The sequence below is a fragment of the Mustela nivalis genome, assembly GCF_964662115.1.
Source record: "Mustela nivalis genome assembly, chromosome: 10".
Lineage (NCBI taxonomy): Eukaryota > Metazoa > Chordata > Mammalia > Carnivora > Mustelidae > Mustela > Mustela nivalis.
In genome coordinates, this window is record NC_139029.1 from 80,599,958 (window position 1) to 80,619,291 (window position 19,334).

At 35.5% G+C, this 19,334-nt stretch overlaps 1 protein-coding gene across 5 annotated transcripts in view; it reads right to left on the minus strand.

Moving 5' to 3' along the window:
- Positions 1-19,334, minus strand: part of DPYD (dihydropyrimidine dehydrogenase) — an 831,034-nt gene that overhangs the window by 416,152 nt on the left and 395,548 nt on the right. For all 5 annotated transcript variants that reach the window (XM_082686466.1, XM_082686464.1, XM_082686465.1 and 2 more), the window contains one exon: positions 12,870-13,054. In XM_082686466.1, coding sequence (XP_082542592.1) covers positions 12,870-13,054 — 185 coding nt within the window. The remainder of the gene's footprint in view (positions 1-12,869; positions 13,055-19,334) is intronic.

Sequence of the window (19,334 nt, forward strand, 5' to 3'; positions counted from 1 at the left end):
ATGTGGGTTAAACAAATGAAATGACTGACAGGCAATCCTACAAAAATCCAGGAAATTTCTCTTTGTTTGTTGAAAGTATGGCTCCACTTTAGAAAACAAAACCAGAAGTTGTAGGCAGCATGTTATAAACAGGTTTACACAAGACACATGATAGAACTCTAACCATAAGATTAAAAAGAACTTGGCTCTGATTTTTTTTTCTTTTTAAGAAAAATGAAGAGGAGAATATACCTATGGTTTTTAAAATGAAATGACATGCTTAATATACACGTATATCCTTTTTGTAACTCCCCATTTTAACTTTTTCAGATTAATCAACTAATTATTGATTTTTGTTTCCTAGACTAAGAGCACTTTTTTATATTCCTCTGTTTTTTAAATGAATGTTCTGGATTTAACCAACTTATTGTTAATGAATGTCTGGATTTACCTATGTAATTAAAGTGCCTCTTCTTTATCCTCCATTAACAATTAAATTTAGGTCTTTAATTATATTAATTGAGCTAATTATCCCTCTATTTTATTTCCCTGGAAGTTAGGAGATGTGGAATAATCTTAGAACTTTTCTAGTCACTTAATCATTCTGGTTAAAGTGTATTTTTAACCAGAACTAAGTTATACATAAGCCACAGTCTCCAATCACAATCTTCTGATTTCAATTTCAACTACAGAGGGACTCTCAGGCAGAGTTCTAATGCATTATTTTATTTTTAAATTTTAACACATACTGTGGGGGAAGATGTCTAGGCCTGCAGATGATTAGCAAGAACAAGAAACCAGAGTTGAAAAATATTAGGAAAGTAGTTCAATCCAGGGGAATATAACAAATAGACATATGTATGTTCAAATCCTGGCTTTGATACTAAGAGGATACTTAACCTAGAACAGTTTACTTTAACAATTGAGACTATATTTTTAAGAGCTATGAAATAAAGATAAGGATACCCATGGGGGTATCTGGGTGGCTCAGTCAGTTAAGCTTCCAACTCTTGATTTTGGCTCAGGTCATTAGGACAGGGTGGAGATCCAGCCCCACTGTTGGGCTCTAAACTCACGGTGGAGTCTGCTTGAGATTCTCTCTTCCTCTTCCTCTGCCCCTCCCTCCCCTGGCTCTCCCTCTCTCTCTCACTCTCTCTCTGTGAAATAAATAAACTAAATCTTTAAGGAAATAAAGATATAAAGATAATGATACCCACTGTAACCAAAACCTACACAATATATAACAGAAGCTAAACAAATAGTAGCTGTTATTACAATGACAGTAAATATAACAGGTATGTCCAAGGAGGGTAAAAATCATGGAGCACTTTTTTTTCATGAGTCTTTTCCAATAATTCTAGTCAACACTGATCTCTGCTCTTGGACTACTTCAGAATTTATTGGTTGTAGTAAAATTAGCTTTCGATTTTATTATATGTCTGTTCTCTATGTCACATGGGTAATCTTTGCATTTACACATTGCTAAAAAGCAACTTTTGAAGAAAGGTTGGTGGGTTCATGTAGTTAATTTCTTTTCTTCCTAGTACAGAACTTTTTGTCTGTCCACATACATGCACCCACGCATACAGACATGCACACAAAGACAAAGACATGCACATCAGCTAAATAAATAAATAAATCCACTGGAAAGATGCAAGTGAAAGTGCAAAAAATTTTAAATTCAATAGAATTCAACAGTCATTCTTTCAGTTACATACTCTTTCTTTGTGTACACTCAAAATCATTTTAGATACTCAGTAATTCTTATTCAAGCAGAAGAAAATAATTCAAATATGCCTCAACTCCTACTAACATCACAGTAATATAAACAACAATGGTGAAGTCATATTGGATCATTTAATAGCACAACTAAATAAAGATTTTTAAAGATGCCTCAGTGGCTCAGTCTGTTAAGCAGCTGCCTTCAGCTCAGGTCATGATCTTAGGGTCCTGGTATCAAGCCCAGGCCTACATCCATCTGGATTCCTGCTCAGTGGGGAACCTGCGTCTCCCCCTTCCCTGCCCCCATCCACTCATGCTCTCTTTCACTCTCTCTCTCTCTCTCAAATAAAATCTTTTAAAAATAATAAAATAAAATAAAGAATTTTAAGGAGAGAAATGTTGACAAATTGGAAAATGTTTCTCTCTATATTAATACAAGATATGACCCTATCACTTCTTATGCAAACAACTCCTATCACATTTCTGCTTCATTATATACCCCAAATTAAAATCCTAAACCAGGTATTCTTATCATATCCTAAACCCAGTATAATCACAGATCTTTTCTCCCATTTTTCCTACATATTCTCTATGTTCAGGGCCTGCACAAACTCAGAATGCCTTTTGGCGAAATTGAAAGAAGCCACTGCACAGGTTTAAGTCTTATAGCACAAGCTGAAAGCACCTTTGTGACAATACAAGAAGGCACTCCCTCCTCTGAATTGAAGTGGCACAACAAAAGATACCACTGTTCAGGGAGTGGAGCTTGGTCAGGATTTCAGCCAGCTAGTACCCTTATCTGGGTGCCCCTGGGCAGTAAGCAAGCTCTACAATCTTAGACAGGAGGCCCCTTTAAGTTCCACCAATTCAAATCACTGTTTTTCTTATCCTCCCTCTTTGTGTCTGGATTTTGTGAAGCCTTTGCTGACTCCACATCCTGATTGATACCCACATCCAGATAAAATCAATCATTATCTCTTTCATGCTACCCTGTGCCTTTACATTTTTTATTACCAAGTTTATAATATTGTATTAGATGTATGTTTATACCACTGTCTTTTCTACCAGACTGTGAGATTATTAATGGTAAGTTTTATGTTTTAATTCACATTTGTAAACCTACAGATTAGTACTATCTAAAGATGAAAGCAATATTTTTTAAAAAATTATTTACTGAATGAATGAATGAATGAATGAATGAATCCATGCATGAATGACTCCATGGATAGCCAGGCGATGTATATGAATGAAGTAACAAATGACTAAATAAAATGCTTTTATAATTACCAGCAATAGCCTCTTTGAATCTTTGTTAAAATCCGACACTATGCTTTCCCTTCGAAATGTCCTATTTTGTAAATGTTCTCTAATACCATTTTAGTATCTCTAATTATTATTGCTCATTTATTAATAAATAGTTTATTTACCCTTGAAAAGCCCATGTCCTGAAGTGACAAAGTAAGCCCTCAAGTCACATAGTTTGAAATCAGGTCTGTTTAATTCAGAGGCCAAATTTCTAACTGCTGTGTTTTACCTCTCCTCATTTATTTACTTCAGTACTCTCCCAAAGTCAAGTATCTTGGGCTCAACAGCTGGTACTCAATAAATGGTAACTGATCAAGTTAACTAATGAAATCTAAGTGAAGCTCTCTTCAGACAACTATGGGAATTACTAAAATCCCAACAGGGGTATCTTGAAATAATCACATGAGTCTGAAAAAGCGTATTACAAATAAATTCAAAATATCCAATTGCAGTGATTGCATGCATGAATTAATACTATAATGTGTGTATTAAATCATTTTTAAAGTACACTATCTAGTGTCCCATTTCCCCCAAAACTAATGTAAAACACAAGACAAGCAGTGATAAACCTTCACTCATGAATACACTTTAGGCATTATGAAATTTTTCTTAATGGATGTTGCATTTGAAGGAAACGTTATTTATTTACAGTTAATGAACTTATATAACAAACTCATTCATTTTCTTAACTCCTCTTTAAATTCCTTTACAATGAATTATCTCATTCTACATATTTTTCCTATTTAATAAATATAGATGAATACACTATTTTGAGGGCATAACAATACACAAGCATGGCAACTGGCTTTGCAGAGACAGATCAGTAAGCAGGCTTCAGTCAGGGAAAAAGGGTGCCACAGAGCACACAGGAGGAACATGTTCTTGGAAGGGGAGGAGGAAGAAAGACCTGAAGGACAAGTATATAGAAACAAAAGAAATGAGGGGAGTAGGGAAAAGTCCCAGATTCAGAGGTCTTGGTGTGCTAGGGGAAATGCAAGTTAGCATCACAAGCCCAGGAGATCAGGTTTTATCTTGAGTGCAAAGAGGAGCCTTTGAAAGGTTTTACATGAAAAAATGAGGATCAGACTTTTACTCCTGAAGGATGACTCTGGCTGCAGTATAGGTTCCTTGGATTTGACAAACGGAAGAGTGGAGGCAATTTTAAGAGGCGAAAGAGGCCAGAGCTAAGTTAATGACAGTGTGGAGAGAGAAAAATTTCACTTTGTCTATATGTTCCTTTTTAGTCTTTCTTTTTTTTAATTTTTAATTTTTTATAAACATATATTTTTATCCCCAGGGGTACAGGTCTGTGAATCACCAGGTTTACACACTTCACAGCACTCACCAAATCACATACCCTCCCCAATGTCCATAATCCCACCCCCTTCTCCCAAACCCCCTCCCCCAAGCAACCCTCAGTTTGTTTTGTGAGATTAAGAGTCACTTATGGTTTGTCTCCCTCCCAATCCCATCTTGTTTCATTTATTCTTCTTCTACCCACTTAAGCCTCCATGTTGCATCACCACTTCCTCATATCAGGGAGATCATATGATAGTTGTCTTTCTCTGCTTGACTTATTTCGCTAAGCATGATACGCTCTAGTTCCATCCATGTTGTTGCAAATGGCAAGATTTCATTTCTTTTGATGGCTGCATAGTATTCCATTGTGTATATATACCACATCTTCTTGATCCATTCATCTGTGGATGGACATCTAGGTTCTTTCCATAGTTTGGCTATTGTGGACATTGCTGCTATAAACATTCGGGTGCATGTGCCCCTTTGGATCACTACATTTGTATCTTTAGGGTAAATACCCAATAGTGCAATTGCTGGGTCACAGGGCAGTTCTATTTTCAACATTTTGAGGAACCTCCATGCTGTTTACCAGAGTGGCTGCACCAGCTTGCATTCCCACCAACAGTGTAGGAGGGTTCCCCTTTCTCCGCATCCTCGCCAGCATCTGTCATTTCCTGACTTGTTGATTTTAGTCATTCGGACTGGTGTGAGGTGATATCTCATTGTGGTTTTGATTTGTATTTCCCTGATGCCGAGTGATATGGAGCACTTTTTCATGTGTCTGTTGGCCATCTGGATGTCTTCTTTGCAGAAATGTCTGTTCATGTCCTCTGCCCATTTCTTGATTGGATTATTTGTTCTTTGGGTGTTGAGTTTGCTAAGTTCTTTATAGATTCTGGACACTAGTCCTTTATCTGATATGTCGTTTGCAAATATCTTCTCCCATTCTGTCAGTTGTCTTTTGATTTTGTTAACTGTTTCCTTTGCTGTGCAAAAGCTTTTGATCTTGATGAAATCCCAATAGTTCATTTTTTCCCTTGCTTCCCTTGCCTTTTGCGTTGTTCCTAGGAAGATGTTGCTGCGGCAGAGGTCGAAGAGGTTGCTGCCCGTGTTCTCCTCAAGGATTTTGATGGATTCCTTTCGTACATTGAGGTCCTTCATCCATTTTGAGTCTATTTTTGTGTGTGGTGTAAGGAAATGGTCCAATTTCATTTTTCTGCATGTGGCTGTCCAATTTTCCCAGCACCATTTATTGAAGAGGCTGTCTTTTTTCCATTGGACATTCTTTCCTGCTTTGTCGAAGATGAGTTGACCATAGATTTGAGGGTCTATTTCTGGGCTCTCTATTCTGTTCCATTGATCCATGTGTCTGTTTTTGTGCCAGTACCATGCTGTCTTGATGATGACAGCTTTGTAATAGAGCTTGAAGTCCGGAATTGTGATGCCACCAACGTTGGCTTTCTTTTTCAATATCCCTTTGGCTATTCGAGGTCTTTTCTGGTTCCATATAAATTTTAGAATTATTTGTTCCATTTCTTTGAAAAAGATGGATGGTACTTTGATAGGAATTGCATTAAATGTGTAGATTGCTTTAGGTAGCATAGACATTTTCACAATATTTATTCTTCCAATCCAGGAGCATGGAACATTTTTCCATTTCTTTGTGTCTTCCTCAATTTCTTTCATGAGTACTTTATAGTTTTCTGAGTATAGATTCTGTGTCTCTTTGGTTAGGTTTATTCCTAGGTATCTTATGGTTTTGGGTGCAATTGTAAATGGGATTGACTCCTTAATATCTCTTTCTTCTGTCTTGCTGTTGGTGTAGAGAAATGCAACTGATTTCTGTGCATTGATTTTATATCCTGACACTTTACTGAATTCCTGTATAAGTTCTAGCAGTTTTGGAGTGGAGTCTTTTGGGTTTTCCACATATAGTATCATATCATCTGCGAAGAGTGATAATTTGACTTCTTCTTTGCCGATTTGGATGCCTTTAATTTCCTTTTGTTGTCTGATTGCTGAGGCTAGGACCTCTAGTACTATGTTGAATAGCAGTGGTGATAATGGACATCCCTGCCGTGTTCCTAACCTTAGCGGAAAAGCTTTCAGTTTTTCTCCATTGAGACTGATATTTGCAGTGGGTTTTTCATAGATGGCTTTGATGATATTGAGGTATGTGCCCTCTATCCCTACACTTTGAAGAGTTTTGATCAGGAAGGGATGCTGTACTTTGTCAAATGCTTTTTCAGCATCTATGGAGAGTATCATATGGTTCTTGTTCTTTCTTTTATTGATGTGTTGTATCACATTGACTGATTTGCAGATGTTGAACCAACCTTGCAGCCCTGGAATAAATCCCACTTGGTCGTGGTGAATAATCTTTTTAATGTACTGTTGAATCCTATTGGCTAGTATTTTGTTGAGTATTTTCGCATCTGTGTTCATCAAGGATATTGGTCTATAGCTCTCTTTTTTGGTGGGATCCTTGTCTGGTTTTGGGATCAAGGTGATGCTGGCCTCATAAAATGAGTTTGGAAGTTTTCCTTCCATTTCTAACTTTTGGAACAGTTTCAGGAGAATAGGAATTAGTTCTTCTTTAAATGTTTGGTAGAATTCCCCCGGGAAGCCGTCTGGCCCTGGGCTTTTGTTTGTTTGGAGATTTTTAATGACTGTTTCAATCTCCTTACTGGTTATGGGTCTGTTCAGGCTTTCTATTTCTTCCTGGTTCAGTTGTGGAAGTTTATATGTTTCTAGAAATGCATCCATTTCTTCCAGATTGTCAAATTTATTGCCGTAGAGTTGCTCATAGTATGTTCTTATAATAGTTTGTATTTCTTTGGTGTTAGTTGTGATCTCTCCTCTTTCATTCATGATTTTATTTATTTGGGTCCTTTCTCTTTTCTTTTTGATAAGTCGGGCCAGGGGTTTATCAATTTTATTAATTCTTTCAAAGAACCAGCTCCTAGTTTTGTTGATTTGTTCTATTGTTTTTTTGGTTTCTATTTCATTGATTTCTGCTCTGATCTTTATGATTTCTCTTCTCCTGCTGGGCTTAGGGTTTCTTTCTTGTTCTTTCTCCAGCTCCTTTAGGTGTAGGGTTAGGTTGTGTACCTGAGACCTTTCTTGTTTCTTGAGAAAGGCTTGTACCGCTATATATTTTCCTCTCAGGACTGCCTTTGTTGTGTCCCACAGATTTTGAACCATTGTATTTTCATTATCATTTGTTTCCATGATTTTTTTCAATTCTTCTTTAATTTCCCGGTTGACCCATTCATTCTTTAGAAGGATACTGTTTAGTCTCCATGTATTTGGGTTCTTTCCAAACTTCCTTTTGTGGTTGAGTTCTAGCTTTAGAGCATTGTGGTCTGAAAATATGCAGGGAATGATCCCAATCTTTTGATACCGGTTGAGTCCTGATTTAGGACCGAGGATGTGATCTATTCTGGAGAATGTTCCATGTGCACTAGAGAAGAATGTGTATTCTGTTGCTTTGGGATGAAATATTCTGAATATATCTGTGATGTCCATCTGGTCCAGTGTGTCGTTTAAGGCCTTTATTTCCTTGCTGATCTTTTGCTTGGATGACCTGTCCATTTCAGTGAGGGGAGTGTTAAAGTCCCCTACTATTATTGTATTATTGTTGATGTGTTTCTTTGATTTTGTTATTAATTGGTTTATATAGTTGGCTGCTCCCACATTGGGGGCATAGATATTTAAAATTGTTAAATCTTCTTGTTGGACAGACCCTTTGAGTATGATATAGTGTCCTTCCTCGTCTCTTATTATAGTCTTTGGCTTAAAATCTAATTGATCTGATATAAGGATTGCCACTCCTGCTTTCTTCTGATGTCCATTAGCATGGTAAATTCTTTTCCACCCCGTCACTTTAAATCTGGAGGTGTCTTCAGGCTTAAAATGTGTTTCTTGGAGGCAACATATAGATGGGTTTTGTTTTTTTATCCATTCTGATACCCTGTGTCTTTTGACAGGGGCATTTAGCCCATTCACATTCAGGGTAACTATTGAGAGATATGAATTTAGTGCCATTGTATTGCCTGTAAGGTGACTGTTACTGTATATGGTCTCTGTTCCTTTCTGATCTACCACTTGTAGGCTCTCTCTTTGCTTAGAGGACCCCTTTCAATATTTCCTGTAGAGCTGGTTTGGTATTTGCAAATTCTTTCAGTTGTTGTTTGTCCTGGAAGCTTTTAATCTCTCCTTCTATTTTCAATGATAGCCTAGCTGGATATAGTATTCTTGGCTGCATGTTTTTCTCGTTTAGTGCTCTGAAAATATCATGCCAGCTCTTTCTGGCCTGCCAGGTCTCTGTGGATAAGTCAGCTGCCAATCTAATATTTTTACCATTGTATGTTACAGACTTCTTTTCCCGGGCTGCTTTCAGGATTTTCTCTTTGTCACTGAGACTTGTAAATTTTACTATTAGGTGACGGGGTGTGGGCCTATTCTTATTGATTTTGAGGGGCGTTCTCTGAACCTCCTGAATTTTGATGCTCGTACCCTTTGCCATATTGGGGAAATTCTCCCCAATAATTCTCTCCAGTATACCTTCTGCTCCCCTCTCTCTTTCTTCTTCTTCTGGAATCCCAAGTATTCTAATGTTGTTTCGTCTTATGGTGTCACTTATCTCTCGAATTCTCCCCTCGTGGTCCAGTAGCTGTTTGTCCCTCTTTTGCTCAGCTTCTTTATTCTCTGTCATTTGGTCTTCTATATCACTAATTCTTTCTTCTGCCTCATTTATCCTAGCAGTTAGAGCCTCCATTTTTGATTGCACCTCATTAATAGCTTTTTTTATTTCAACTTGGTTAGATTTTAGTTCTTTTATTTCTCCAGAAAGGGCTTTTATATCTCTCGAGAGGGTTTCTCTAATATCTTCCATGCCTTTTTCGAGCCCGGCTAGAACCTTGAGAATTGTCATTCTGAACTCTAGATCTGACATATTACCGATGTCTGTATTGATTAGGTCCCTAGCCTTCGGTACTGCCTCTTGTTCTTTTTTTTGTGTTGAATTTTTACGTCTTGTCATTTTGTCCAGATAAGAGTAAATGAAGGGGCAAGTAAAATACTAAAAGGGTGGCAACAACCCCAGGAAAATATGCTTTAACCAAATTAGAAGAGATCCAAAATCGTGAGTGGGGAGAAAGGGGATAAAAAGAGGTTCAAAAAGGAAGAAAGAAAAAAAAAAGCAAAAAGAAAAGAAAAAAAAAGAAAAGAAAAGAAAAGAAAAGAAAAGAAAAGAATTTTAAAAAAAAGAAAACACCTAAGAAAAATGTAAAAAAGAAAAAATATATATATTAGATAAAATAGTAAAAAATCGTTAAAAAAGAAAAAGGTAATAGTTTAAAAAAAAAAAAATTTACCCGAAGGCGAGAAAAAAAAAAATCAAAAAGAAAAAATTAAATTAACTGCAAGACTAAAAAAAATCACAGGAAAAAAGCCATGAGTTCTATACTTTCAGGGATCATTTCTATAGTTTGTTCCTTTTAGTCTTATCACTGCTTAGCACTTTGCAACCAACAGGCAGGAAGGTGGAAGTGTTGATTTTACTTGACAGAGATTTTACCTGCTTTCCATTTCTACTCCATCTTTAAAATGCAATTCAATACTTTGTTTGACAAGTCCAAAGCTTTCAGCCAAAACCAAAACTCTTACTGGTCAGGATTTTTTTAAATTTTATATTTCAAACGCTATCATTCCTAGCAATATGTATTTTAAAGCATGCACACTTTTCTTTTTCATCATACCTAAAATTCTGTTTCTTTCCTTTTATGAGTAAGTGGAAGCTAAATAAAATGATTTCTCTTTTTTTTTTTTTTTTTTCAGTACACATTTATTAGACTCAGGGATGTAGAAGATAAAAGTAAAGTCAAAAGAGAAACATCCTTAGGAATCCTCTTGAATGATAACTGTGAAGTAGGACAAAATCACAATCATCACAAATATAGTAAATATTCTCTAAGTACTTTAATCTAAAAGCTATAAATGGATTTAAATCTTTAGAAAACGCATTAACACATGCCATTTTCCACTGTCCCTCATTCAATTTTACTTTTCAGATCTGCTCAGTATCTCTGACTTCCCACCATTTTTACTCTTGTAGACTAAATTCATGCATTCACTAGGTATCATCTGGCCTCGCACAAGGGCCTTTTCTCCTATCTCCTGATTCTAGTCTCATTTCTTCAAGAAGTTAACAGAATGGTAAGTGAGATGTATGGTCAACCAAAAATTGTATTCAGCACAAAAAAGCAAGCAAATTAAAGTAAGTATATGAAAGAGTATACATGAGAGAGAGAGAGAGAGAAGAGAATAAAATTTAAATAAATGGTTCATAAGTAAAGATGTATACAACAGTATTATCTTATAATGAGAAAAATATGTATGCATAAACACACTAGTATAAATTTTTCATCTATATTTTAAGAAGTAGCTTATTCTGAGATTGTATTGTTTTCTACTTTTCTCATCAAACTTTATTATTTCTTGTATATATAATAGAGTATTTGTTATAATTTCATGTATTCAAGTGCTTGCTTTAATGCCATTACACAGTAAAATAAAAAGCTGTGAGGCCTATTTTGGTTTCAAAATGGAATTTGAAAACTGTATTAGTCTTAAGTAATCTAGAAGTCAGTAATTAGATGTATAATGAACACTGATTTAGAGGCTTTGAAGCTGGGTATCAGAAATGTTAAATATTGGAGGTAGAACAGATTTGGGAGAGTATGTTTAGTTTAATAGCAATGAAGTAGAAATGTAGGTAACCAAGTGGTGTCCAGTAAATCTGAAATATAATGAGACACACAAGTGAAGATTATCAGCAGACAGCTGGATCACAGAAGAACAGAGATGGAAATACAGATGAGGGAGTTATACAGAGGTACAACTTGGACTATTGAGAGTGCTGTGACAAGAAGAGTAAAATGAGGAGAAATACAGGGTGAGGGGCACCTGGGTGTCTCAGTGGGTTAAAGCCTCTGCTATCGGGATCAAGCCCCCTATCAGGCTCTCTGCTCGGGGAGAGTTGGGGGAGACTGCTCCCCCCACCCCAGCCCCTCCGCCTGCCTCTCTGCCTACTTGTGATCTCCTTCTGTCAAATAAATAAATAAAATCTTAAAAAAAAATAATAAAGAAAACAGGGTGATAATTTTTGCAACAGAATGAGCAAGAGGAGCCAAATCAGGAGTCCATCTTGGGCAGCTGAACCTCTCCACTGTGTATCTCAGAGGCTATGGAGACTCTCCAAAATATAGGTGACAAAGACTGGAGCAGAAGCTACTACCAGCTTTTGCTCTCTTGGGTTCCCAGGTTTCTGCCTGTTAAAACTGCATTCCTTTTCCCTTTTTACCCTAAGTCTCATCCCTTTGGACTTAGGACTGATTTGGACAGCATTCTTAATTTTAGATTTGTCATCTCCACACAATGTTGTTTCCTAAATCACATTTTTATCTCTGTGCATGACCTATAAGCTGGTTACACCCATTTTTAGAGACCTTAGAAACAAGCTGCAACCCGGACCACAACAACCCAAGCCCCACTCCTCAGAGATGCTGGGCTGAGGTGGGATTAGGTCAGGGAATTGAACATAAAAAATATGATACAATCAGTACCAAGTCCAGGCTGTACCTGATAGTAAGAAGTCCTGCATAGGTTACAGAAAAAAGATAGGAGGACAACCGTAAAGACTAAATGGTCATGGCAAAGAAGAAGAGAAATATTCAGGGAGACATTAAAGGCAAAGTGAATTTTGTCAGTGTGTGGGAAACAAACAAAAGAAATTGAAAGAGAGGCAGACAGCATGTTATGAATAGAGTCTTTCCCAAATAGGAAAGAAAGAAGAATTGTATTTATAAGAGTAAACCTTTCCAGAAACATTTTGTATAAAGGAGATCACTATATCTACATTTAATCCAATTACAGAGCAAGAAGAAAACAAAGCATTTTGTCAAAAAGTAGACAACTGAGATGTAGTAATTATGGCTCTTTTCTTCCCCATAACCACCCAGTTACTGTAAGAGTATGTTCAACTTTATATTTTATCATTTTTATATTCTGCATTTGTTTCATAAGATTAAAGAGTGAAAAAATTACAATCAAAATTTATAAAATATTTGTTTTCTTTTCAATTAGGTGCATATAATTGGGGAAATGGATAGGAATCCATCTCATTCAAATGGACAGACAACATAGTTTTCTGGACAGTGTAAGATCATTAGGAATATAGATCTTATCTGCTATCACATTGTGTACCATTCAGATTTGATAAATGTATTATCTATGTCTTTAAGTCATTGATAAATATTTTGAACACAGCAGAACTAATAACTTCATGGGGTTTCCCTATAGAAATGCACACTGAATCTTCAATCAGTTAAGCGGTTGTGCTATCCAGTCCATGTTAAAAAAATTTTGTCCAAGTAAATATATGTATAGGTATATGTCATATACTACCATATACAAATTCTCATATGAATGCATAGCAAAAATAAATGAAGAAGTATATATCCATTGGAAAAAATTGGCTAAAAGTGATGACAAATGCCCACCTGTATATATTTGTGAATGTACCAAGAAGCTTGCTTTCCATCATTCACTGATTCCACTGTAGTATTAGCCACACCAACAATATCACCACCTGCAAACACCCATGGTTCACTGGTTTGCATAGTTTCTGGATCTACTTCTGGGAGATTCCATCTGTTAAATTTTAGAGGGCTCAAGGCTTCTTTTACTGGAAGAAAAAAAAAAAGAAAGATAAGAGGCAATGACTAATCTGTGCATCGTGTAACAATAATTTGAAAATTAAGAAAAATTATGACTTAATTATTGTTCTCGGGATTCAAACAACTGTTATTAATGAACCATAAAAATGGAAAGTTAATGAAATACCTGAGTTAACAATACATCTAAAGCATACTGACTTAATCAATTCAAAGTATACCTCACATGTAGATTTTAAAGATTACAGATTTGGGCAATATGTCAGATCTAGTATTTATTGTCTAGAAAGTACAGATCCAAAAAGAAGGGAAGCACATCCTTTCAAATATTTTAATGTGTATAAAATCCATTTAAATCCCTTTAAATGAACATAAAATGAATTTTCTAAAAATTTCTTTGTCCACACCATTATTCTTATGAATATGATATTACTCATACAATCCTAAACTTGTTCCTGTGTGTAACAGGTAAAAGTTATACTGTGAATGTGGGTCAATGGCCAGTCTCTTCCATTCACAATAAGAGATTTTATAAATAAAACAAGACAAAATCTTCTACTTTTTTTTTAAATTTTTTAAAATTTTTATAAACATATATCTTTATCCCCAAGGGTACAGGTCTGTGAATTGCCAGGTTTACACACTTCACAGCACTCACCATAGCACATACCCTCCCCAATGTCCATAACCCCACCCTCCTTCTCCCAACCCCCTTCCCCCCAGCAACCCTCAGTTTGTTTTGTGAGATTATGAGTCACTTATGGTTTGTCTCCCTCCCAATCCCATCTTGTTTCATTTATTCTTCTCCTACCCACTTAACCCCCCATGTTGCATCTCCACTTCCTCATATCAGGGAGATCATATGATAGTTGTCTTTCTCTGCTTGACTTATTCGCTAAGCATGATACCTGCTAGTTCCATCCACATCGTTGCAAATGGCAAGATTTCATTTCTTTTGATGGTTGCATAGTATTCCATTGTGTATATATACCACATCTTCTTTGTCCATTCATCTTTTGATGGTCATCTAGGTTCTTTCCATACTTTGGCTATTATAGACATTGCTGCTCTAAAATCTTCTACATTTTAACCAAATTTTTTGCACCTAATGTTAAGCAATTCAGTGGACCCAGAATACAGCTACATTAGCTATCAGATTCTATTTTATAAAAATCAACAAATGCACACACTACCATTGGTTCTTTGTGCATATTGCTTTGCAAAAAAAAATTTAAATTATTTGTTATGTTATAATGAATCTAAATGTGTTATGGGACAAGAAAGATTTTGAGTTCCTTTAAGAAAAATATCTAAAGAAATATCCTTAAGTACACACATAATTCTAATAACTGGAAGAGGTCAAAGATGCAAGTTACCAAAAGGGTTCATCAAGAGAAGAAGGACATAAAGATAGTAGCACCATCTATAATGGAGCAAACTGAGCCAGTGTTCCAGATTAAATGCTCTCTCCAGGTATTCATGTCATGAATTTTAAGTACAGCATCTTGGGACAGACTTTCGGTGCTATTCTTTACTTTCATTCAAAAGAGAATATAACAACTTAAATAGATTATAAATTTTTGGAACACAAAAGTTATTTCTTAAATAAATTAATGAGTCAAGTTTAAAATAAAACCACCAAATGTAAAAAAAAAAAAAAAAAAATTCTGATACCTAAAACCATTTCTTCTAAACAATAATAGAAAAGCAAGACATAAAAATAAACCTTTATAGTTTTCTATCTGCAGAATATTAGAATTTTAGAAAACTATTTACAGAATTACTGTTGATTATCTGCTCCCCACACGACTGTAGGTTCCATGAGAATAGCAATGTGTCCATGCTGCTGGCCACTGTACCACAAAGCCTACTACAATAGTTGCAGTATAGGAGACACTCAAGTCAATGCATGAGTGCATGGATGAATGAATGAATGAATGAATGAACAGATGGGGTAATGTTATTGTGCTCAGGTTTTTATTTTAAAAATCTGATAGTGTTTATATCTCTGATGTGATTTCACCTTTCGTCGAGAGTAAAATTAAATATTCATGTAATTATTTTCAATGTAGAACGGCATTTTGACAAGATCTTTCTAATGTCTTTAAAGGTCACATGAAAAGATACCTTTATCATTTGTTCTCCATCGCATAACAGATCATCACTACCATCTGTTGACAGTTACTTGAGTTGCAAAAAAGTCAATAGTGAGCACGGCTTATCAATTCAACCTATTACAATAATAATGGTAACTGAAACACACCACCACATATAATGTGAGATAGAGTGAATAAAAAATAATTCTCCTGTAAGAAATGACCTTATTTGTCCAAGACTTTGATATGCCTTTGTTCTATATAAAGAACTGCAATAAAGATTTTTAAATGAGAAGGAATCTAAAATTATTTCACCAGAAGATCAAAGCCCTTTTATATATGTTCTTCACTGTTTTTTTTTTTTTGTTTTTTTTTTTTTTTTTTTTTAACAGGAATATCCTTGAAGGTTAGCACAGATTTCACTCTAAGCTTGAGCAAGGTAGGGATTATGCCTTAGTTATCTTTGATTTCCCATAGCAGCTATTACAGTCAAAGACATATATACTGTGAAGTTTTTGAAGCTTAAGCTTCAGGGTCTCTCACTTGCATGGTCCTCTTTTAAGGCCCTGTGCCTAAATTTGAATTTGTAATTCTTTTTCTTTTCTTTTTTCTTTTTTATAAATAAAGGAGACCTCAAATTATTAATAAACTTCAGTCCTCACAAAACTTGAATTAACCCTTGAGTACAGTGCATCATACACACCAGGTACTGACTAAATGCCTTCGAATGAAAGGGAAGTTAAGTAATATGTGTTATAATTCCTTGTGACTTAAAAATGTACATAGTGTGATTTACTTTAATATTAGAGCTCCATCACTAACTTGGTCAATAAGTAGTCAGGAGATGTTACTGTAAGTTTATTAAGTAAATCTTGCTTTTCTTAAAATATTTGGCACCAACACCGTAAGCCATCCTAGAAGCATTTATTTGTGAATTCAAAAGCACTATTCCATTCATGGGTCTTTCCATGATGTATGCATTGTATGAGTCTATGTCTCAAACATTCATACATACTTATGTTTACTTTTGAAAATATACTCTTTCCTCAATATTTGATTCATTTATCCTTGAAGTCTTGGATGTGAATATTAACTGTTTTAATTATTTTATCATTTGTAATATCCAGCTAACCTCACTAATAATTAAATAACTCGCTGACACTGTGTTCCAAAAAAGAAGAGGATTTTTCTCTTGTATTGAAAATGATTTCAGTCCCCTTTTAAAAACTCTCTACTCAATTTTCTCCCTAATCTTTTTAGAAGACTTCAAGTTTAGCATGTCCATAGTTTCATTTTAAAAATAAGTAGAAAAAACAATGAGGTCAAGCAGTAGGTTATGATGTTATTAATACATTACAGAAAAGCTTACATCACTCAAAATAGAGATCACTTGTTTCCACTTTAATATCCATATGTTGATTGGGGCACCTGAAAGGCTCAGAGGGTTAAGCCTCTGCCTTTGTCTCAGGTCATGATCTCAGGGTCCTGGGATGGAGCCTCGAATCAGGCTCTCTGCTCAGCGGGGAGCCTGCTTCCCCCTCTCTCTCTGCCTGCTTCTGTGCCTACTGTGATCTCCTTCTCTCTCTCTGTTAAATAAATAAATAAAATCTTAAAAAAATATATCCATATGTTGATTTGTCAATATCTACAAGGGATTTTTGGCAAAATAGAATATAGACAACTTATATGTCTGTAAAAGAAATGCTACAGTAGGTTAAAAAAAAAGCTTTCTATCAGTGGCATTAAGGAGCTAATACAAGAATGACTGTTCATTACAACTTGAACATCAAATGACTAGGATAATTTCCCTGTTGGCACAGCGGGCTCTGTATTTAAGTATATGATCTATATGCATCCATCTGTATATTTGTATATACATAAATTCCAAAATTTATAATAAAATAGACATAAAGGAAGGGGGAGATAATCCATTAATTTATTGAAACTTTGGCTCAGATTACGAATCCAAATAACACCTTTCATGATTTCAATGACTCTTGAGATATAGTAATTCCTAACCATATATCTAACCATATTTTGTAAGCTTCAAAGTATTCAATTTACAACTCAAATCGAGGAAACGGTGAAAAAAAATACATATGTATTTTATGCATAATTTGTCAGAAAGAAGTTCATTTATTTAGCTGCTTCTTATGAGGAAGACTTTCATCCTCCTCATCATTGTAACTATACTTCTATGAACTCCTCACAGCTCCCTTACATCTCTGCTGATACATTTAACTTGAAATACAATGAAAATAAATCTCAGAAGCACATCTTCTGTTCTGACTTTATCTAGCTTGGAAGGAGTGAAAGCATAAGTGGATGAAAAATGTATATTTACATTTGCAAACCAAATAACTGCTTGCCATTTCCTATGAAGTGTTAAATGAATATTAATAGAAGGATTGTATTTTTTCTTCCTTGTTTATAAAATAACGGGAGTGAGGGGAGAGGGATTTTCTGTTATGATATGCGTACTTTTCCCACAGATTTCCATGAGGTTGCATCTTGATGGAGGCTGCGGCATATGTCCCAGTGGCTCCACAGTTGAACAGAAAAAGAACTTGAAAAAGAACCCTAAAACATGCTTATTCACAGCCTATATTATTCTGCAAATGGGAGAGAAATGTGTTAAGTGATATGGTGCTTGGAATTTTATGCAGTCTTTAAAAAGAACGAAAACATCCTTAATTCATACCAAACATTCAAGATTTATGTTAATTTTCTGCTTTAATTACTACTATGTTCAAATGAGCTTATTTAAAAAACAAAGACACTCTGAGGTGGCTTTAAAACAAGAAATGGTTTTGAAATAAGAACTTTTAGTCAATTTAATGTTATGCATGAAATGATTTTTTTATATAGACTTAATTGTATTGTGACACACAAGTTCTTCAATAAGCCACAGCTTAAAATTGCAGAAACCGTCCCTCAGGGACACATCACTAGCAGATGCAGATTGCCAAGGTCAATTAAACTGATGTAGCTGTGCTGTCATATACATAGAAGAGAAACCCACGAGCATATGACAAGTATATTTCTCAGTATTTATAAAAAGATGTCAAGAATGTTATATTTTAGTACATAAATATAAATTAATTCTGCATAAACAATAAAACAATACAACAGAAATCATAATGAAGAAGGATTATTAGTATTCTTTGGAGTGCTTGCAATGCTGTAAAACAATGGGGGGGCTAAAAATTTCAGCATTTATAATAAAATGATATCTTGAAAACATGGATGAATTCATCTATATGCTTGTTGTTTAATTTTGCATAACCTATTAGCCAATAGGACCAAAGCACAATGAAACAAAAAGGCGAGCTGAGGAGATAATCTCAGTAATTCAGAGCTGAAAGCAAAATCTCACCAAGAGCAAATGAATTCTAATTACAGGGCCAGGATATCAGAGTTCTGCTTCAATAAAATAACCTGGGGTAAGGAAGGGAGAGGCCCAGAGAAAGCCTTCTACTCACAATATCAAGTCTGCGTGCATGAGCTTTTCTTCATGTCTCCCTTCTGCCTAAGTATTTCAATCAGTATGCAGTCCATTCACAGACGCAATGGAACCCACCGTGAAGATTCATCATTGTCCTACTGTAAAACCCTCAAATGTTAACGTTGATTCTGCACCTTCTCACTTCGCCAGGACCTCAAACATCTCTGACTCTCTTTAGAATATTGTATTTCCCATATTCCCGCTCTCCTCTCATCTATTTTGAAAAACTTCAGTTTTGGCATGGTTCTCTTTTCTTATTCTAACCTCCCCCTTTACCTAATTTTAGAGTCATTTCCCCTGACTGTCTACCTTCTTCACCACCCAATTATTCCTTCCAGGCTGTCCCTCTAATGGAAATATGATCTTCAATGGTCCCTAAATTCTGTTACCTCAGTCCTCCTCCCTTCTGCCTTCCGGTAGCATCTGATATTTATACCACATTCATTTTAATCTCTTTCTTTGATTTGCACAATGCTACTCTATTCAGGCTCTTCTTATCTTTAAACTGTCCATCTTGGGCTTGGGCTCCTCCGTATCTCATTCTTCTTCTCTGATTGAGTCATGTGTTTTTAATATCATCTCTACGAAAATGACTTCAGTCACAACTTTAAGCTCTTTTGTCCTGGCTCTTTTAGCTGCCTATTCGAGATTCCAGTGTGGACACTGCACTGTCCCTTCCAATTACTACAT